Source organism: Amblyomma maculatum, chromosome 10, assembly GCF_055883805.1.
Source record: "Amblyomma maculatum isolate TAMU_Amacu chromosome 10, ASM5588380v1, whole genome shotgun sequence".
NCBI classification, from domain to species: domain Eukaryota; kingdom Metazoa; phylum Arthropoda; class Arachnida; order Ixodida; family Ixodidae; genus Amblyomma; species Amblyomma maculatum.
Window position 1 is genome coordinate 18,953,525 of NC_139353.1, and position 23,295 is coordinate 18,976,819.

At 42.5% G+C, this 23,295-nt stretch overlaps 1 protein-coding gene across 4 annotated transcripts in view; it reads right to left on the bottom strand.

The window, feature by feature from the left end:
- LOC146175745 (uncharacterized) overlaps positions 1-23,295 on the bottom strand; it is a 61,894-nt gene that overhangs the window by 25,691 nt on the left and 12,908 nt on the right. For 2 of the 4 annotated variants that reach the window (XM_084582114.1, XM_084582113.1), the window contains 5 exons: positions 22,467-22,499; positions 21,653-21,679; positions 17,466-17,498; positions 15,848-15,883; positions 14,480-14,648 (listed from right to left, as the gene is read on the bottom strand). In XM_084582114.1, the coding sequence (XP_084438240.1) occupies positions 15,858-15,883; positions 17,466-17,498; positions 21,653-21,679; positions 22,467-22,499 (119 nt within the window). In that variant the 3' untranslated portion in view covers positions 14,480-14,648; positions 15,848-15,857. Of the gene's footprint in view, positions 1-3,610; positions 3,638-5,814; positions 5,842-14,479; positions 14,649-15,847; positions 15,884-17,465; positions 17,499-21,652; positions 21,680-22,466; positions 22,500-23,295 lie in introns of those variants that run through there. The other 2 variants (XM_084582115.1, XM_084582112.1) reach the window with 1 other exon arrangement.

Genomic DNA, 23,295 nt, shown 5'->3' on the forward strand with positions numbered 1-23,295 from the left:
AGAGCCATATGAGTCGTTTGGGTGGTTACGGACGGGAGGAGGAGCGGTAGAACGCCAAGAAGAGCGCTGGATGGGAGCTGCCTGCAGGGAGCAGCTATCACAGGGGATTGCACTGCGGTTCACATCTTGATGGCGGGAGAGCTCATCACGGACAATTTGGCGAATCATGTCGGCCAAATGCGGGGGCTCATGTGAATGCGCGTGAGAATCCACGCTTGCAACAGTGGTCACGTTAGGCAGATGGCCGAATTTCGGGGTTATGCGACGCAGCTTTAAAGTTTCGAACGTACGACAGTGCTTGATCACGGCCGTGGGAGAATCCAAGTTTTCTTTTGTAATTAAAAAGTTGTATACGTCTACCGCGATGCCCTTTAAGAGGTGGCCAACTCTGTCTTCGTCGGACATGCTCGGATCCACCGCTTTGCAGAGTTTTAGGACCTCTTCTATGTACATTGTGCATGTTTCACCAGGCCCTTGGGCTCGCTGGAATAAAGTCTGCTCAGCGCATTTCCGTTTTGCCGTGGTATCCCCGAAACAATTTCGAATCTCCTCTTCAAAACGCTCCCAGCTCGTTAAGGACGCTTCATGGTTCTCAAACCATGTCAGGGCTGTGGAGTTCAAGAAAAAAACAACATTTGCCAGCATTACAGTGGCATCCCAGCGATTGTACTTGCTCACCCGCTGGTAATTGGTGAGCCAGTCGTCCACGTCTTCGCCAGCCTTGCCAGAAAAGGTCCGCGGCTCACGGTAATGCTGCCATGCGGGTGCCGCTGGACCTGGCTGTCATTCATCGCCGTCTTGAATCATTGTGGGTGTCAAAGGGGGGAGCCCAGCGAGTCGTCGGCTCGAAAGAGGTAGAGAGGTATCCGTGGTGATCTTTCAGCACCTTCCACCACACTGTTAAGGTTTATTTACAGAATGGTTCTGCACCTTAGCCTGATGTGCTGACCAACAGATGGTGAGCTTCCTCTTCTTCAAGCCGCAATCATGGCCTCAAGGAAAAAGACACTTTAAGACTCGTAGATGCCCTTATCGTTAGTCGACTAGCTTACCACCTCCCCTACCATCACATCACCAAAACCCAACTCAATAAACTTAACGTCCTACATCGCTCAGCCGTTAAAGCAGCCCTCCATTTACCTCGTCATACCAGTACAATTAGGCTCCTTCAATTAGGCATTCATAACAATGTTGAGGAGATCATAGAGGCGCACCTCTCCAGCCAGCAACGTCGACTCCGCACAACATCTACAGGCACTCATCTCTTGCGCTCAATGGGCTACAATACCCCTGATCCCTCACCTCATACTCATATACCCATCCCTCCGCATCTGCGGAGCCTCCTCGAGCTCAAACCCCTCCCACAAAATATGGATCCCGAACACCACAAAGGTCGTCGCGCAGCCCGTGCCTCATATTTTTCCAAACAGTACTCCACACGCCAAGACATCATCTACACGGATGCTTCACACAATCCGGACATTCCACACATCTGCACTGCTGTATTCACGGACATTCGCCGCTCAACATTCAATGCCGCCTCCATCCACTGCACTAGCATCGCCGAGGCCGAATGCTTGGCCATTACACTTGCAATTGCACACATCAGTCAGTTGCAGACTCAGCACACCACAATATGCACAGACTCCCAAACAGCATACAGATATCTACTGCGAGGAACCCTCCCACACTCATCTGCTAAAATATTATCTACTCTACCTACCCCTCCCGATACCATCACCATCACATGGGTTCCTGGGCATGAGGACATCCTCGGAAATGAGCGCGCTCATGCGTTTGCCCGAGAACTAAGCTTCCGGGCGCCGGTGGATGTCCTCCCCAAACCTTCATTATACACCACCATCGAACCTCTTGACTACACTACAATTGTTCAGTACTATCGTCGCTGCCGTGCCACGTTCCCGCCACCACATCCCACGCTTTCTCACATCGACAGCACGTACTGGCGACAACTCCAAACACATTCGTTTCCATCTCCTCAATTTGCCCACATATTTCACCCCACGGACTTCCCACCGTACTGCACCACATGCAACGCCACCCCACCCACTCTCTATCATTACTTATGGGAATGCCCACATCCAATCCGCGTTCCTCCCGTCAAAAACCCCACCCCCTCCTCCTGGGAGGCTGCCCTTCTAGCCACGCAACCTGCAGATCAGTTACGGCTGGTCGAGCGGGCTAAGCTAGAAGGAACAGCCAGAGGGCTCCTGGACTAAGAGGTCCTCCTGGGAGTGTTTACATTTTTTTTTTAATAAAGTTTTTTCCTCCTCCTCCTATCCCGGAGAGCCTCTTTTTGCACTTTTTCCTCTTCTGTTCGCATGCCTGACAATATATATATATATATATATATATATATATATATATATATATATATATATATATATATATATATATATATATATGTAAAATATAGTTCTGAAAACATCTGTCTCTTATTGTTTTCTTTTAAACGGTAAAATGGTGCAGTTAAAATGTTAACTGAATTTTCGCTGTACTGATCCAGAAGAAACCTGTAAACGATAACCATATATTATTGCACGAAAAAAAAAGCACCCACTTTATTCGTCAAAAACATAAAACACGTTTTTAAAACTGACCTGTTGTACATGGTACGAGACAGTGTTGTAAATGTTACAAAAATAAGTAATCAATTACAATTGTAATTACTCCATCGGAAGTGTAATTAAGTACCCTAGTCAATTACAGGCCCAGAAAATTAACTGAAAAATTACAAAGCAGTAGTCAATCACTATTGCGTTACTCTTCGAACATTATTCCCGTAGCATGAACTTGCTCAGACTGCCATAATCTAGCGAAGGTTGCTTGAAAATTTTCATATGTTGATAATTTTCAATAGAATTTGTTTTCCAGAATTGTCCTTGACGACTTCGCAATTTTTCCTCATTACGACGAATCTTAACACACTCTCAGCGTAAGCGCTATCGAGTTTTCTTTTTCTGAAACTCCCCGACATGTCCCTTCAGTGGTTTTTCATTCCCTCTCGTTTTCTGTCTGTCTCTTTGCTCGAAATTTAGTTTGTCCCTCGTATTTGACCAGTAGTTTTGTCGCAGTTTTCCAAGATCGCACTCCACTTTTTGTTAACATACCAACCGTCAAAGCCACTGCACCTGGACACACTGCCTCTAGTTGACGTTCTCTGACGGTGCACCCACTGCACTATATGGACTTTGTGTTCGTTCACTTACCTACTTACTCCAAAGATATAATGTTAACTGGCCGAATCTCTTGCAGCATACCGCTTGTCGCAGTCGCCCACCCAGGAGAGTATTTTACAAGTCATGTTTTTCAATTCCTCCCATCTTTTGTATGTACGTCATACCCTCCTCCTTCTTTCCCGGACATCTACATCAGAGTGAATGCCCTACTACAACTACTGCATAATTAACGCTTTGTCCAAAAGAAGACTAGTCGACCCTTGTAAAAATTTTGACAACCGCACCAACGCGTCCCTGACTATTGGTCGTTTTGCTTTGTGTTTCTCAAAATTGCATTATGCTCCTCTTTTTTTATCGAACCTTAGTGAGGGTATACAATGAATAAATGATGAAGCACACTCCGTACTCACGTTTGGGACGATGTCCACCTTGTGGGCCTGCAAGACGTTAAATGTTACTCGCCTTTGCTGAAGGACATCGGAAGCGAATGTTTAAACGCAGCAAGGTAAAAGTGTGTATACTTCTAGTCTCGGGTTCGACAAAATGTCGTCTGTTTTGAAATAACCATTTGCATTAAATGCTATGCTTACATATTACATTCTGAAATCCTCTTTTAACGCTTCATTGTACATGCTGTCTATTGATTAGCAAGGGGATTAGAATAACGTTATCTCTCGTTAAAATGCCACTTTGCTCAGAAAAGTCACCAATGCATAGCAGCCTACTAAAGTGGACAAGGAAGAGCCTAACCTCAGTGTTTGGCCCATGGCGTTTCAGCCACGCTGTCCTAGTGAAAAACATCAACGTTTAAGCTCTACTACTTGTGGTAAAAGATCCGATCGTCGGCCTTGTTGAAACAACGTTCAGGAGACATGCAAGGTTATCAAGGCGACACTGTCGTGTCGCGATGTAAAGCCATGCTATGCCTGGGGCTGTATGACGTTAGCAGGTAGGTTACCGCTGACCACTGGTAAGCATGGAAATGTCCTTTGACATTGCCCTTTGATATCATTGGGGAAGTCATTGATGGCGCCACATATGACGTGCCTACCTCATGTCCTGTGCTACAAGGCCGCTCGGTATGCGTTCCCACTCACACCGCTTGTGGCCATTTATGAAGATTGTTGGAGCGTTACCGCAGAATCGCTTCAGTACGATGTAAAAATAAAAAAAAACAGCTCAAAAAGACAAGGCAAGGAACAAGTAGACGCACGAATGCTAACAACAAATTTTATTCAATCCCTGACGTATAAATAAACAGCGACAGGTGCGCAGGAACAATAAGGAGAAGCCCAAAACCAACCTAAAAAAAAAGAAAAGAAAACAAATCCTACGAGGCTCGTCAATCAAGAGTTAAGAAAGGTCGTGGGGGCGTGAGAAAGATATTGATGGTTTTCTTGCACATGCCATCGCCCCTTGATGACATTGTCCCTCCTATCGAGTAAAGATTGTGTTCCTGTTATGAGCAGTCAGCAATTATAACATGCTCTAAATTTAAGTACGACACGCTTCAGACCCACTGTTTCAAGAAAGAAGAATAATTGTTGTAACGATGAAACATTTCCGTTTCTGATTCAGAGAAGTCACCACACCATTTTCATGCGAACATACAGCTGAGTGGTAGGGGATGAAGGCTGGAGCAGAAGAGCATATTGTTTGGCAAGAAGAAGAAAATGGTGATAGGCATTTACCGTGATTAATTTCGAAATATTCCCATCAACCATCTAAGCTTTAATTTGGTCACGCTCCAGATTCGCCGTATTCCTCGCGCGGCTGCGAACAATGAAACGTCGGGGAGTCGCCGAAGCAGACGCACATCTCCTCTATCCGCTAAGCATCGCCCTACCCGGTCGGAAAAGGTAGGGGGACGCTGACCAAATATTGCCTTAGCTGAAGTGGATTATGAAGACGGCGCGAAAGTGACGAGGACAAGGAAGGAACACCAAAGTAACAGTGCCTTAGCCTTCGGCGTTTCACAGTAAAATCTTACGCATGCGCATTTAAGCACCGCTATTTCCCTATCCTCTTAAGTGATATGATGAAACTCGTTAATAATACGGAGCTATAGAATAGATTCCCTCACTGGCCGGAAGCAAGGCGCCAGTGTGCCGGCCAGAATACTATTTTTAAAGCGCGAAGCAAGTGGCTAGAGATATTATTTGTTTCAAGAATAAGTGAGCGGTTTATATTCCATAGAACGGAGCCCACGTGTCGCAAAACATCAGTAAGGTTTTGACTCAACGAGCATTCTCGGCCGTGCAGAAACGCCTCTTTTGCTTTGAATGCATGCTCTATATTTGCACACAATTTGCATTAGTAAGGTGGCCATATAATAAATCAAATACCATACACTTCACTTGGTGGTCGATAACAATTGTGTTTGCGGTGTTTTACTAAACAATGACAAATGTTATGCTTTGAGGCTTCAAACCGTACTAGAGAGCTATAACAATATCAACATTGGGCACAACTATTAGTTTAAACAATTCAGGTTTGCTTGTTCAAATACGATATTTGTGGCGTCGCTTGCACAAATGATTTGGTAACCATCGCATGCTAGTGACTGTCGTGATGATAACTAAAAAATTAGTGATTAAGGATGGTTCCTACCCACCTTTTCCAGGGCGTCCAAGAGACCCTCCTGTAAAATGAAGTAAAAAACAAGTGAAATTAGCCCTTCATAATTGCGCGTAAGGCAGCCCTGCGCTATAGTGCTCTAACACGGCATTACAAAAGCGACCGCGGAAAAACTTCTTCGCAAAATGCGATGCATAGGATACTAGTTCTGAAATCTAACTTAGAACTCGATTTCATTTAAACCCAGAGCACGTACGTGATTGCTCTTCGCTATATCACAGCTTGACATTAAATGGGTAGCACGTGTGTGACACTGCGGCATGATTTACGCTTTCATATTGCAGTTCTTTTAACAGAGAAGGCCCCGACACATGAGCAGCAGTTTGTGTTCATTAAAATCGTGTGCGCCACAGGAAATCCCTTTCGATGTGTGCGCTACATACAATTATGCTTTACATTCAATATCATTTGCATTATTCGCGAATACTATTTAAGTAATGCAGGTGGAGACACGATCACAAAGACATATTTGCAATAAATGTAAAATGACTTCAGAAACCAGAAAACAATGCTTTTGTTTTATTTTACAATAACAGGCTGCCCACGAACAGAACGTACTGTTAACAAACTAAAAAAACATTTAGGGGCGCTTTATTTTTTGCATTCGTGCTCCTCAAGAGATGCAGTTTTAGAGATGCTTGAAACACTGAAAACAATTTTATTGCATACTACAAAGATTAAATATGTAGTTTATGTAGAGAGAAGCGCTCGGGTTCCGTAAAATGTAATATGAACCTCATTGAATTTGCTATTTATTCTAAAAATATGCAATTATTAATTTGCGCTGTAGTGTAGACATCCGCTCTACTTGGAGAAAAAGGCATCTTTGAAATCCAGGAATTCAGTGTACAGCCACGCCTCGCATACTTTTCCGCGAACTTTGGATCAGAGTACAGTTGCTCGAGCCATTAGATTAAGTATGGGCGCTTAACACCATCCACAAATTCCAATGTGTATTTTGAGCTTTAACGCCCAGAAAGACTTAAGCAAGGAAAATCGAAGTAGCAAAGGGGTACCAGTTATTTTATGGCTTGAAGTTCGGCGTCATGGGTTGTTATCACACAACACTCTGGAAAATTTCGTAATATTACTGTCGCGGTTGAGAACGAATCAGCGACTTTGGAATCGAATGGCGAGCGGCAAAACAGCTAGCTTGCACACCGCAGTTGGTCATTGAACTTGCCTGACGACACCGTCAATGTTATGTGTAAGTGCTCCGTTTGCGAATTGCCCGCTAGGACGTTGTTCTAAATATTCGCTCCAGCCTTCTCCTTGTGGGATGTGTTTGGAGCCCACAAAAGCTTTTACTCCTATGACCTGCGAAGGGAAGTTTGCCTTGAATGGGGCGTTCGGCAAAACTGAATGGCACGGCCGCACTGCATGGGGTGCCCTTCTGTTGCCTAATATTTGGTGCAGCAATATTCAAACCCTCGAGATGTGGACCAAACCCCAAAGCATTTGAGGCTCTTTCTATTGAATCACTGCACAATCACAATAGACATGGGCGCATAGTGGAAGAGATTTCATGCCGAAATACGTAAGGATGTGATTGTTGTTTATGGAGGTATCACTGCCGTAACAGCAGTTTAAGATTGAATTTACCTCGCGTAAATTACAGATATTCGAGAGTGGTATCTAATGTGCCTGAATTCTGATTAAGAACACCCTTTCGCATTTCCTTCTTCCAGCTGCTGTTCAAATTTAAATTAAATAAATAAACATGCCATCTGTTTATTTATTAGTGCGTATTTAAATATGCACATTTGTTTTTTCAAGACAAGGCTGGAAGTCTAAAAAGAAGCGTAATGATATTCGATCCATTTTTCGCCCCCAGTGGAAGATCTTGTTAAACGACTATTTGTGATATTGTAATGCATGTCGTTTTATTTTATTACAATTTCCTGCTAAATTCCGAGAAAGCTTGCCGAATGAGTGTGTACCGAAATTCCACAGCTCTTCGGAGTCTAATCTACCGAGGACTAGTGATGAGCTTTATGCAGCATAGCTTAGTCACGATATCATTTATTATTTTTACTTTCCACGAGCCTCTAACATCTTAATCTTGGCTTTTTTAATAACTTTCAGCATATATGATCTGCCTAACTGTTTTAATCAGTTTGAACTGAGACAGCACATCAAGTATCTGATGTGGGCCTAAGTTTTCACTCTTTCTTCAGGGTAACATAGTTTTCGTAAGTATATAAAGTATATGATAAAAGTTAGGTTAGCCCTAAGTTCCGCCCTAGGAAATAAAAAAGTAATGTTTAAACGGAAGCCCACATAGGCAAGATAATTTTCAAGACGGTCAAGAATGGATCCCTTTAAGTTAGGGATGATGGGTGGTGGTCGGCGCCTGTAGCGGGCACCTGACTTTGACACACTATTTTCTCCTATTTGCTACTGTGACTTCCTTGCCGGATATAGAGAAAAATTGTGTGCATATGAAAAAGCTCACTAAGTACCTAGTAGCAGCGTGAATATATATCACATCTCCTAGTTTCAAAGAGGCTTGAGTAATAAAAAATATTACATGTAAACTCCATGCCTCGTTTGCTTTTGCCCTCATCAGTGCACGAGTGACACCTGAAATAGATGCTTTATTGCAGTATTGCCGACAAATTCAGCTCACCCACAAAAAAAAAAGCTTCCATCACTAGGGATGCGTATTTTTATTTACAAAAATAACAATTTTAGATTATAAACAAATTCATTTCCTCAAATGCAGATGCAGACGATCTGCTCTAGATGGCTTACAGCCCATAGCTGGCGGCGACCCTGAAAGAATTCTCGGTGGCCTAGGCTTGAACGCTCGGACGCGATGTAACCAGGATGTCTTCGCATCGCCTAAGAGAAAGAATTTGTACCAAATCATCCTTTAGGAGAGGCTTACCTTGGGCAAACGCCAGGGCTACCATGCACAGGCAAACAAAGGCAACGACGGCAATGCGCATTTTCGACAGCGGTAGATAGGGGAAGCAGTGTAGAGATGAAACTGCAAGTTTCAGAGAGGCTGGCGGTTTCTTTTAAACATTTGTGAGCAGCCAACACCTCATTTTTTAGTTCATCTTCAGCGTTTTCATACAGTTTCTCAATACGCTCGATTACTTAGTGAGCGGCAATGCTAGAAAAGCGCTGCTAATTTACTCCACAGCCGTTTCTTGAATTTACTGAGGAATTAAAATGTCTGCTCGCAGAATAAAAACAAAAACCCAATGCCTTAGTTTGAAAGCCAACCAAGCTGCAGTTTGATAATGGGTATAAAGCGATTTGCTAAAATGATATTGCATATATAAAGTAATTTTCATGACAACTTTATGATAATATACTGGCAATGGTAACAAGTAATTTAGCGCTCTCCGACTGGCTGATCTCGAAATGCGCAGGAAGAAACAGCGCGTCATGAATGATGTCGTCAGTTAAATTTATATATTGCTAAGCTCGCTCCCTATCGAATATGCAGTTCTGCTCTGCTAGATAATGACCTGGGTTACAGCGTAAGGAAAATATAAAAAATATATCTGAAAAGTTCCGTTTTCCCCATTCCTTATTTTTATACGTGCCGTAATTTGTATAATGATCTTTAGTACAGCTATTAGCTTTTTTGGCGTAAAGCAGCAGGGACCCTAGTAGGTGGAGCTTCTGCTTCGTTTCCGACACTAGTGAAGTTCGATCTTTATTGCCATTGAGCTACAAAATGAGTAAAACCGTATCCCGGGTTTGGCGCCTGCTAACTTCGAATAAACTGCTTGGAAAATGAAACTTTCAACCGATTTTGTTTAAAGGAAAATACCATATGCCATAAAAGCACTTGTCCAAAGCTGCCATTTCCGCGTAATATTTTTTTGTCATACTCATCTTGTTGGAGATTCAATTTTACCAGCTTCTTCGACAGAGCTGGGGGGTGGCACCACTATCATGCTGTAAATAGTTGGTACATTAAAGGCAGTCAATACTGTGAGCAATAGGCTGGTCAAAATTTTTAAGACAATGCGTTATCACTAATGGCAGAAGTCCGCTCAGTCTGAAATCACCGCTTTTCACCTTCAGCAACATACTTCCGCAATAACCCTCTCTAACTGTGAGGATTTTCAACAACGGTATTCGCAAGCGGCACCAATTCTGGCCCCATTCCGTCCTCTTAAGTGAAGCGGTCTACATACGTCCGCAGACAAACAAACGCACATGCCATTTGACATCGAGCTCCTTACCGCGCTCGACCATGCAGCGTGGTTAGCGCACCTGCTAACTCGACCTTATCACATTGTGTCGTGATGTCACATTCCCCATCCACCAAAACGTAGCACCTGGTCATGACTCCTTGTCTCACCATGCCAGACGCCTCTTTGAGAAATAATCGAAATTTATGACAGTTGATGATTTATATCATAATTTGTGAGACGGATTTCGTAAGGTTTAGTTGCATAAATGTAACCCTAACTGCTCCCATATGCGGGTCTAAGATTTAACACTCCTGAGAATTCGTTATTAGGTGCAACTAGCCTGCGTGTTTCTGACATAAGGACTCAGTAACAATACGTGAGCAGCGGATGTATGATTAGAGGAACATAGGAAACAGAAATTTGTGTCACCACCATGCGAACTAATTTTTGAAGGACATTTCGCATTTAGAGGTTATGGTGAAAGCTACGCCAAAAATTGGTTGCACGAAAAGGTGACACAAATATTTAGGTCTCCAAAATCACACGCTCACAAGCTGACAACGGTCGCTAAACCACAAGCCCTGCTAACTTGTTGCAAGCCAATATTGTAAGCATCGCAGCTTTAAGGCTCCAACGGGCAAAATGTACATATCTTCAATACATTCATTCATCTGCTTTTATATAATCAGAACTATGGTAACCCTTACCAGATATAGCGCACCTATCAACCACTACATCAAGCATAGTGCATGATTTCACATCCAATTCATCAACATACACATTTTTTGAACTGACAAGAGTCAGGCAAGAGCCATCTTACTCCAACAACCATCTTCGGGTCGCTTCCTTCCACGCCGTTAGAAAAGCGAAAACATTTTTTTTTTTAAGATTTCCAGCCCATGCAAGCGGTGTGTTAGCAGCTGTACTTCCCGCGCTTACGCTTGGGTGATGACAAATGGATGAAGGCTGAAGTTGTTGTTTTTTTGTCATAGTATGACTGGAAGGCCAGGGTGCGAAACTTTAAAAACAGAACACCTTTATATGCTAAGCTACATGTGTCATTGAAGGACTACAATATACCTTTCGTCCCAATCGCAATGGTACAGAACTCCGTCAATTCGTATCAATGTGGAATAACTTTAAGCAATGCTTTTAATAAAAAATCTTTCTTCTCTTACTGCAGAAATAAGCTGTTCTAAGGGAAACTGCGTTACAATCGGCATAACAACCAAGGGAAACTGTGTTTTAACCGGCATAACACCAAAAACAGCAAAATCCTTAGTTCTCACAATGATGTTGGGGCGAAATATTATTCGCATTTTGCTTCACTTTTTTATGACGAAGTCATGTCATCTAGAGTGTTAAACATACCCATAGCAACTCGGAGAACGTCATTACTTTGTGCGCAATAATAATGTGTACTCACCATTCTCGCTCAAGGTCAACGCATGTTATTATGCGTTATTATGCGTACCAGGCAGAGTTTTGTTATAGTTAAAATATATCTCTCTCACTTTCATTCTTGTTAAAAGAAATGTGGTCTGTTTAGGAACAACCATTCCCGATGTACCACGACATTGTCCACTGGGGCAGTGTGTAGAGCATTGACCCTAAGCTAAGATGCGCTCATAATTACAAGGCAACCAATTTCCAGCACCAGTTTTGAAGGCTATTTTTTTTTCGTTAAAAACCCTGGAAAAAATTATCTCTAATTTCATTCACGCCTAAAACATTTAAGCGGACACGTGCTCGCGTTAGGTTAGAACACCTTAGTGGCCTGTGGTCAAGGGTGCATCCATAGTGAAAAATTAAACAATTGACACAAAGTTTATTCTGCGGAGCCCGCTTTACAGCGGCAAACGATGATGTCACAAAATCGCGTTCAACCCAGACTCTGGCTTAGCATTGTGAAATGAAACGGAAACAATACGCAATAAATACTGCTCACGCGCCATGTGCTGAAGAAGAAGCTTAAATCACATTGCGCGATTCCCTTGAACGCCTCATGCCGGCGCCACGTATAATAAACTGTTAACAGCAGTCATACGGTATAATTAGTCGGCGCCAAAGAGACAAGTTAAAAGTAATCAGGTGATCAAAAGCCCGAACAGCCAAATCCACACGGCATAAATTAAACAACAAAATAGGATTTTTCAACAGTGCTTAAAAAGTGTCCTAATGGCAACGAGCGTAAATCACCGGGCCGAGAATTGCAACGCTCAATAAGACGAGGGAAGAAGCTACATTTTAAACGTCTGGGCGTGCATAATTAAGCTACACTTTCAACGGATGGTAGTTTCTTGTAGATGTTTTTGAAAAGCGTAGGTATCCATTCAATAGAGCAAAACGTGATGAACGAAAAATATTGTAAAAGTATGTTACGCACTTTGATACCTTCAAATTTTAAACACTATAAACAGGGAATGACTTAGGTGAGGAATACCAGGTGATGGTGAAAAGTTCATATTGTCACGTGATGGTGACCAGGGTCGTTGACACAAATGTAGACACAGGCTTGATGGTACGGAAAATAACTCTCTATTGGGCTGACTTGCGCCCGCAAAGAAACTAAGCAACTCGGCGGCGGCGATAGCAGCAAACGTGTTGGTCGATCGTCGAACAAAGAATGCTCGTCATACTCCGCAACGCTCAATTTAAAGGCTGCACAAAACAATCTAGATAACGTCGCAAACAGCTACCAGCACGGGCTGGAACATTGTGGAAAGACACCCGAGTGGCCGGAACCTTCGAGACAGATCTCGGTGCATCTTGCGCTACAACAAAACTGATAAAGGTGCGACTCGCGACATCGAGCATTAACAAACAAAGATTACGGAACTGATACGCAGTCCAGAATCAAAGTGATAAGCCTGTATGCCGGCGGCTGCTAAAAAACAACAAATACTGTTTTGAAGGTTTCGCGGCAATATCATACCTTCGGCATATAAGCCGCAATGATTTCCTTTGAACTTACTCAACCTTATTGATGCCGGTTTGTTTATGGGGGTTCCAAATTACCGACCCACACTCTAAAAGTGGATGTATTAGAACTTTGTAAGTGACCGATTTAGTTTCCTGTCCGTCCACAGAAAGAGACTATCTCATGTATCCTAGCCTCCGCAATGTATTGCTACATACTGTGTTTGTGTGTTTTGACCATGACAAATTAGAAGAAAAACATTTAGATTTTTGTATTCAGATACATGTTTCAAAGATTCACTATTGATTGAATAACAGTAAGAGGGTGGTGCTGAACGGTTACTGAACAAGATGCAGACAGATTTACGAAAATGTATTTGCATTTTTTGTGTTTCGCACCATGAGCGGAATGATGAAATGATGCACTCAGTTGCGTATTATCATCCGGTGATTTAATTGATCGGAATGCTGCGCAGTCATCGGCATATACAAGTGCATTTAAAAGAAATATTTTGTGCCAAATCATTGATGCATAATAGGAAAGCAATGGCCCCATCACAGATCCTGTGGCACGCCGGATAGTACGCCAGCAGTTTCGGATGAAGAAGAGTTGAAGAAAACATACTGCTTCTGATAAGAAAGCTTGATATCAGAGTAACTAGTGAGGAGTTTTTAAGTATTGCATTCAGCTTACAAAGAAGTTCGGTATGAAGAACCGTAGCGAAGGCTTTAGATAGATCGATTGTTAAAACGTTTATTTGGGGCCTGTAGTAGAACGCGCGCATGCGCGCGCACGCTCCGGACGGGGCCTACGTCGTCCTCTGGGCACCGGCCGCGCGGCCTGGGTCCCCGCTCGCCGTTGCTGGCTCGCTGGTTCCCTGCCGGGCCAGCGCCTTGATGACCTGCTGGACGGCCCAGAGGTGTTCCTTTTGATTGTCGCTCCCTGCGGCTGCTTCCAGTCGCGGCGGGATCCTCCCAGGCTTAGCTTCTTCCTGGTACTTGTTGCAATTCCACAGAATGTGTGCGAAGCCGGCCGTCTCCGTTCGGCAGACTGCATTTGTCTGTTGGGTGCGTCTCGGGATACATTATGTGCATCAGCGACGGGCTGGGGAGTGAGCCCGTCTGTAGCTGTCTGAATAAGACGGCTTGCTCTCGACTGAGCCCCGAGCAAGGGGGTGAGATCGAAAAACAAAGCGTCAATCTGAGAGCAGATATCAAGGGAACTAGCAATGTCATGTGTGAATTCAGCGAGTTGTGAAATGGTGCTAAACCCTTGCCGAAAGCCATACTGATATTTGCACAAAATGTTGTTAGCTTCTAGAAATTTTGAAATGTTCTTGTAAATTATGTATTAAAGTAATTTACATGACTGCAAAGTTAAGGAAGTTGGACGATAGATGGCCAAATATCTGGCGGCTTCCAGGTTTAAGCAAGGGCATAATGTTTGCAAGTTTCCGAGAATCGGGAACTCATGCCTATCTAGAGAATGTGCTGCTTCTATCATACGATGCTGCATAATGTACGTCTAGTTTATCACCTTTATATACAAAGTAACTGAAGCACTGAACTAAGGAAAATATTTTATTTCTCTTGTCGTACCAAAAGTGCGATGTCATCTAGAAGCTTGTTATTAAAATTTTTAAAGTACCATAAGTCCAGAGTCGTCTCTTGAAGAATGAAAATTTACTAGAATTCTTCAGTTTGTACTGCCATCTCCAATTGGGGCATCTTCCTAGAAAAGACGGAACATGCAGCTAAGTTTAGCTTGGACAACAAAAAAAAATCATATTATATTACTACCACGGCTTAATTCAACTCCCTTAGACATTTAACTGCCTTAGATTCTATTAGACTAAGTAAACTCCCTTAGTGACAAACACATTTCAGAAACACTTGGAACGAAGACAGCGCTACTGTCCAAGCACCATGTTTTATTGAAGTATATCTACTACGTATATCTCTTAGACTTCAGTCGGTATTTCGCGACTGTAGATATATCATTGTGCATTATTGCATTGTGCATAACGATTTAATAATGAATAAATCAGTTTACTGCAGGACGAGCCTTTCGAGATTCTCCAAAATTTGGAAGTAGAGAGCGCCTATGTTATGCAAGTTCAGCCTTAAAGGCTTCAGGATCGCAACAGAAGCGCGAAAGAAGTATGGAACGCCAGAATGCGTTTGAGATTTGTTGCAATGGGAGTCAGACCCGCACACCTTACCAGCCAATTTTGTGAGCCAGTCGCTGGTCACGAAGGCTTATTCGTCGAGAAAGAAATGTGGAAATGTATTTATATTGTACATAGTTGAACGGCTCCAAAGCGACTCTGGGTATGCTAGGCGCCGTAGGGGAGGGCTCCTGGAATTTAGATTTTGTTTTCCGCCTGTTTTGAAAAGTGGTCGCTGCGGCCGAGACTGATTACACGTTCTTGTGTTTTGTAGCCGAGCGCCCTATCCAGTGAGCCACAGAGGCGGGAGGAGTCTGTTTTTGGACTCCATTTTACCTTATAGAAACTTTTGAAACCGCAATCTATGAAGAACAAATGTAGTAACAGATTATGATAAATGAGAGAAAGATATTGCTAAAATAAATTTCTTACATAAACTAAAAAAGTGCGAACAATAAACGATAAGAGGCAATTATGTATAATTAACTCAAGATATCTGCGTAAGGGGAGGGGAGGGGGGGGGGGAGCTACATAATTCGTTTAATCTTAGTTTCACAGAATAACGGCATAATTCTCTTGCAAGCTTTCACAAGCTAATGTTGCACTGAAATAAGCCCTGTATAATTGCAATTAAATTTGAGAACTAACTCTTTTCAATAGCCTTCTATTTCTGGGCACAGTTGACATTTATAAACGTTACATTACATGAATATTGTTATACATTAATTGCTAATTAAGTCTGCAGAGCATTGTCGTCACTTACGAACACTGTCTCAGTCTACGTCCATCCTTCCTCGAGCTGTAAAAATAGGAGAATTAGATTTAATTACAGCAAGTATTCTGCTCTGATGATGTTGTGATAATTTCGAGACACCCTACTGCTCTGACATCATCGTGTTATCCCTCTGAAGAAGAATTAAGCATATAGGCGAAACGTCCGAAAATATGAGCCTGATATATCAACCTTATTTCAAGAGAGTGAACTCCTTGCAGTAATTCGGAAATACGTTCCCAAATAACTGTAGTGCCGATCGCTTGCTTTCGACATTGTGGTTTAGCGCATGCAGAATGAGAACAACTTACGGAATTTTTTAATACAGCAATACATGCCTTTCTGCTCGCAAGATATTCCCTGATAAACTCCATAGAATACTCCGTCTGCGCTTCCTGCACTACAGCTGTTACAAGTCGCTTTTTTTTCTTTCTCAATTTCCTCTACACTGTTCCCTGTTTCGGATAATGGGCTACAACTTCTCCCTGAGAAGGTTTCATATACGTGCTTTGTTGCAGTTCTTTTTAGTTTGCATTTAGCTCTTTTTATTTTCGGACGATGCCTGTGGCTTGAAACCTCAGGGACCAAACGAATCACTCCTCCTACAAACCGTATCAATTGCTTCATTTCGAGGTCACCTGTAGCTGATTTACGCATGAAATACAAACTTGCACTCTGAGGATTTTGAAGCAGTGTCAAGAGCGTCTCATCCGGCAATTATGATTAGAAAACCCGCGTCCTCTAAGGAGACGCGTACCTATTGATATTGGGAAACAAGGCAGAGCCTTTTATTACAACCAGGAAAGCGAGACGCTAAGCGGTCATATGGCAAGATTCCCGAAATACTGCATTTGTGCAGCGACGCTTACAAATTTTGTCTAGCGTCTAGTTGGACACCTTCCTGTGCGACCAAGCAGACGCATATTCGGGGGATCTACAAGCTGAAGCAGATTGCGGCCTGATACACTGAACTGTTCAAAATTCTGACACAGTCAGTCGTGCTGGTGCAGTGGTGGTCCGTCCTCTGACCTTCCGTAGAAAAGAAGTTTTATAAGCTGTTTTATGTCCGCAGAGTATGTAAAATACCACTGCATTCTACCATGGTAACTCGTATGCTTGGGTTCCCGATTCGCATCCTGCTTGGAATGCAATCGACAACACTCCTTTTTGAATACTTATTCAGCACTATGATTATGGTAGGCAAGCTATTTTAGATATTAGACTAATTACTATATATTAACAAAAGACACAAAATGAATTGAAGCAGATGTTGTAGATTTCCTAGAAGCTATGCTTTCGATAAGTACAGACTTGAACGAGCGGACAAGGTCAGGAGATGCATGCTTTTCAGGCACTGACAAATACCTCAAAGTGTCGGGCATAAAGCTCACCTGGCCAGTCGCATCTGAGGTAACATATAATAATGCAATGGTGTGGGAAGTACTCCTGTACAAAAGCGCAGTCTTTCGTGGTCACACTCTTTGCTCTCGAATTCGTTTCAAGTGAAAGTTATACTGTCTTGTGCCACTTACGGCATTCCATACGCCTTAACAGGTCTGCAGGATATTCAATGTAAAGCCTGGTTTTGACAATAATGGTTGGAACTCACGCTTGAGCTTAGGATCTTGTCCTTTTGGGCTCCCTGTTGAATAAAGCGAACAGAAGATCTGTTAGATTTCGCGCTTTCATCGAAGGAAATAGAGTGGTAGCGCTCTAACGTGACAGCAGCAACAACAACGACAAAAACCACCACAAAAACGAAAGAGCAAATCGCTGAGTATTCCTTTCCCTCTGTCAATCTATACATACCAATTGAACAAATTCGAACTTCTTTTTGGTGGATCTCTGAACATTCTAATTAGCGCTATTTTCCATATGGCAACACTTTGTAAGCACAACCCGCTAGGCATAGTACTATATCTAGACACAGAAAAGAGCACGTAACATGGGCATTATATTGGCCTGTTGAGTGTTGACATAGTTGTCGATGAAAGGGGTAGGCATGAACATAAGTTTCTATTTCTACTTCAAACTAAATTTCCAAGAGTTCTCTGGCGAGTGGTGCGAGCTAGCACCACTCGTTTGACAACGATTTACACCTAAATGTTGCCATATTTCAAGTCTTTTATACATCAGACACAACACTTTGTAGCTACGCACTGTTTCTTTCCTTTTTTTCAGCCGTAAGGTTATGTATGAGACCCTTACGATAAAGAGTGGCACAGTAGATATTTAGTGTAAACGGGTCATCTAATATGCTAAAGCGCCGTAGCGTTGACTAATTAGAGAGAACTGAACGACGACTTGTTACCGAACACGTTCTTTAATGTTCCGAAACAAATGCCTGAACATTATGCAGTCTACTTTCAAATTATTGTTTTACTTTGCGAGCCATGACTTTTTTTCCATCTTTTAAAGGAATAAAGGGCCCTTATATCAACTTAATAGTTCTTCATAATTCCATAAAATAATTTACTTATTAAAGTATGGCCAGAACACACATGGGGGACGATATCCATATGGATCAGATCTTAAATTAAGGGAACAAAAAAAGCTATTCCTCCCCTGCCTGCTCTGAATAAAATCCGAAGCTTCACCTAAAGCATAAAAAAAGAGTGCGCACTCTATACCGCCCGATTTGCGGTGCTTACCCTATTTGTGCTGAAATATAGTTTCAGGCCTTGATTAAGTATGGCCACCATTTGGTAGCAGGAAAGATGTCTGAATATTGCGTTTGCTGCATCGCATTTCTGCCTAGTTGAGAAACCGTTAGTCAACGTAATCTATTATATTACCAGGCGAACAAAAAAAGCAGCCTATCTACATTCGACTTTGGTTCTTGATTTTGCAAAGCCGGTGTCTCAACGAAGGAGACTATTGATGGAAATAATGTGACGTTTGTATTTCTGCTCTGGTTAAGGCTGCTCACGCTTTATATGAGCATAGGCCAAGCCATTGGAAGACATATAATAAGGTATTCAACGTAAAAATCAAGGTATTAGCGATTCTCATGATTTGAAAAGTATTTTCTGTTAATGTTGTGAGAGGAAGAGAATTTCAACATAAGGCTTTTCCTAAGCTAAATATGTCCCTGCTATTAGAATTACCGGGAGGAGGACTACAATTAATATAGACGCTTTTGCATATCGCATGGAATACAACGATGTGCCTTTTAAACACGAAAGTCATTGTAACCGGGGCCTGGGCGCTTGGACAGGTTGCATGACAAGAACATTTCACGTCAACTTGAAAAAGAGCGCTAAATCATTAGAGTGGCCCACTGAAACAAATTACGGGGCAAGACCTACTGAAAGTTGAACTAGAGAGGAAATTCGTTAGAGGATAGGGAAAAGAAGTACACAAAAAGTTCCTTTCGGGGAATCACAAAAAATATATATAGAAGCAGAGAGGTAGAGATGTTTACTGTAAAAGCACCTGGCCCTTTTTAATACCGGGACAAACCCCAAGTAAAAGGATCAAGGCTTGACTTAATCGTAAGATAAAGTAGCATTGTGACACATGCAGAGATTGAAATCTAGAAAATGGTTCAAGAAAGCGACTTCTTCGTCCGAAAGCACGCCGAAAGCGACAGTGCCCGATGTGTTCCGCCTTCGATTCTTCGCGCCATTTTCTTTTAAAGGAAACATGTCTCATAAGAGCGAACTATCACAAACGAGTTTTTCTATGGAAGGGAAAGGACTTTCCGGGTGGTAATGATGCTAAGGGTTCCTGAAAAATGATAGCAGGAGGTGCGGAATACAGAGCTAAAACAAATAGGTAGAAAGTGAATTCAAAATAAAAAAAGACAAACAGGTTGATGAAATGAGCGAAGACAAGGCAGGCTTAACGGTATTTTCCCTTCTGTTGCCTTTTCTGTGACCAGCAGCCTTTCCTGGGAATTCTTTATCCTTATTTAAGGCGCAGCTTACGTTGGTGATAATCTGAGTATTCATCGACTCAGTAGCTTGAACTGGTTTCATGCTTCAACATAATTCGTTACACGTTTGGGCGCAATAATGGAATTGTGTTGTTTTATATATATAACAAATAGCCCGCCATGGGGACCCAGTTGGTCAAGACAACCGACTACTGTTCCTGAGTACCCAGATCGAACCCGACCCCCTACGGCTCCTTCCGATGGAGGCGAAACAGAGAGGCGTCCTTGCCCACTGCGATGTCAGTGGACGTTAAACAACTCTAGATGGTCGACATTTCCGGAGTCGTCAACTACGGCGTTTCTCATAGCTTGAGTAGCTTTGGGACGTTAAACCCTACATACTAAACCAAAGCAATATATAAAGATTAAGGATTAAAGCCACCGAAGAACTTCTGCTGGAGAGGTCGAGAGCTCGCGAGAAAAGCACCAGAAAAACGCAGATGTGGCAGCAACCAGAGACCGAGGCCAAACGTCCCAAACCTGAGGAGGCCTAGAAATTCAGACAAACAGAAGCAGAGGCAGCGCGTTAGAGACGGCAACAACAACCAGGGGAAGAGTACGAGTGCGAACATTTCGCACAAGGCGACCACAAATAATTTCAACTAGGCAAATTTTACAACCCAATCGGAAGTGCGTGTCGCGTGCGAGGACACATTCGAAGATAAAACTAAGCTATGGCGCAGTAGTGTTTTCGCATTGTCACACCTGAGCAGTTTTAAATGTCTGTATTTTTTCTTTCTCCTCTACAGTCTTTCTCTCTCATAGAATTTATACACATCCGGTCCCCTTCTCTCTCTTCCCCCTCCCCCCTCACACTTCTTGTGATTCCTACAGCTAACGTTCGCTATCACTGCGCCCACTCCATTCTGCGGATTTTGTTGCGATGAGCTTCCCTATGCTTTATCCGAGCTTTGCATGTCAACCAATCTAATCAGCCTAATCCTTACCTAATTTCGCAGCTGCCTTTTTCGACTACCATTTTTCCCGTCAGAATTTTAACAACAACTACATTTTTCACATAAGAACCTTCTCTCTTACGGTAGGGCTTTTTACCGGAGCAAATGCCCCATTAAAGTCTCCACCAATTATTAACGCTTTGGCCAGTGGAAGACCAGAGTTGAGGTTGTCTCTTGCTGTAGGTGGGGTTTGCCTTACGGGCTGGGCCGTAAGTCACTTCACAGTAACGCCACTTAGACATTTATGCGGGTCCAAATGTGAGGCGCATACAGACATATCGCAAGTAATAGCTAATAATCGGGACTTCTGCCACCATCTAGAATGAAGATCCGAGTCCCATAGAAGAACATAAATAAGGCGTGAAAGCTCCTTTCTACAAGACCGATTTCCGCATGAGTAAACGATTTCTGAAATGAACTATGAGGGACTCCTGTTTTTTTTTTTTTTTTTCATGGAAGCGAACAACATACTTTTTCCGCACTGTGACCTGGACAGCACATAATATAACGTTCTATATTCCCGCACAGCACATGTGGAACACAACAGAGACGTTGCCGAACCGTGTTTTAGCGTCATGTGCCGCAGATGAACGCGGACTGAGAACTAACCAACAAATTAACAAATCAACTCGCTTTTATTTCAACATGCAGTTACTTATATACACAGAGTGACTCTGGTGCCTCTCGCGACAGGTGATTACAAAACAGAACGAAAACCAAATATACAACATGCCCGTCTTGCACATTTACGTAGGTTTAGGATACGAGCTGCTGCACTGTTGCTTAAACTCTCGATCGTGTTGCTTTTTGTGCCACAAAATTTCCCTGTACAATCGTCCGCCTAAAATGACCCTTAATGATGTTATATACAACTTTATTTGATAAAGCATAGTCAGCCCTCACCTGGGGGACTATCGTCACTTGATTCGTCTGCAAGAAATAACAAAAATTATTCGCCTTCGTTGAAGGAAATTCAGCACGATGTTCCAACGCAGTAAGAATAACGCAAGTGCATAGACTTGTGCAAAACATGATACTTACAAGTTTCGTTGTAAAACCCTCTCTGCACTTTAGGTATGTATGATATTTATGAAATAGCCACTGGATTAGTAAGAAGAACGCCATTTGCTGCATAAAAAGGCTGCCTTATCAGAACCCACCAGCAACAAAATGTAGCAATAAACACAAATGGAGGAGGAATCGCCTAATTTAAGCAAGATCTCGTCCTCGCGTGACAGCAGCGGTTCTTGAACAAGAACGTGAAAGAACGAAATGCGTATATTTCTGTGCTGAAAACAGAAGCCACACTCGTTTCTGGTGACTATTGATGTCGACTGGCAGATAATGATGGTGTCAGGGGAATAATGCTTGAAGCAACTGCGATTGTAAGAGTTATACAAATTTTCACGCTTTCATAACTTTAGCACAAAAAGTGATGGAAGATCACATGTACCTCATAACGCGCCAAAAATAATACAGTACCGTGTCTATCGCTGTTGATGTGGTGCGTACTTTCATTAAGATATAATACTAAAAGAGGGCACCACCTCCTACTATGAGACATTTCGCCTAGCGCCTTGAAAGTATCTAACTATATTACGACAGTAGGAAACATCGTCACTCTGTTTTGCTATTCACTGCAGCACAAAATTCAACTTCTACTCTCCTATGTCGCGTTTTACAAAATAATATTACATGAAGCACTGTCGACACTCACCGAAATGTTGTTTATAACCGCCGCCCGGCTTTCCTGTTAATGGATAAAAAAATAAATTCACTTACCCGCCTTCGCGGTAGGAAATCGAGCACTTGAGTCTTGACGCAACAATATGAATGTGGCTTCGTAAACTGATGCACAGAAGGCGATGCCTACATTTCGCATTCAGGCCCGTAGCCTTAATGTTTTATCAATAGTTACAGGATGGGGCCCGGATGACTAAGAATATTGATTATATGCAGCATGACAGGGCCACTGTACTCAGGACCTGTTGGGCATCAGAATGGTCTACTATTATAAAATAAGTTGGATGAGAGAGTTCTTAATCTAATGTTCTGATGCACGACATTTCAGCTTTAGTGACCTTAGCGAAGGAGAGCGATTGATGAAACGAGCCGCTCATTTACAATCCAGGTAACCCACCACGCTCGTTTTCTAAGACTGGCACTGTCTAGTGGAAGATGATGAAAGCCTTAGAGGGGAAATTATCATTGATGAATGCGATCGAAACAATATAAGCATATGGTTATTAAATTTGCTATTGTCAGCTTAATTAAAGATGTACGTTGCATTAGTATCTTTTACGATATGTATTTGTCAGATAAAGCTGTGGCGTAGATTACCACACAAATAAATATAAGGAACGATGTAAAGGCACATTTATTCGTACCGCGATGTCAAATGTAAGGTTAAAATGTTGTTGTTTTTTTACTTCTAGCGCATAGAAGAGCTTCTGTACTGAATTAACGTGGTTATATTAACACCTTCGGCTTGCACAGGTTTCCAGGTTTCATTGTTATCTGCTTAACTGCATTTTAACGTATTTTGT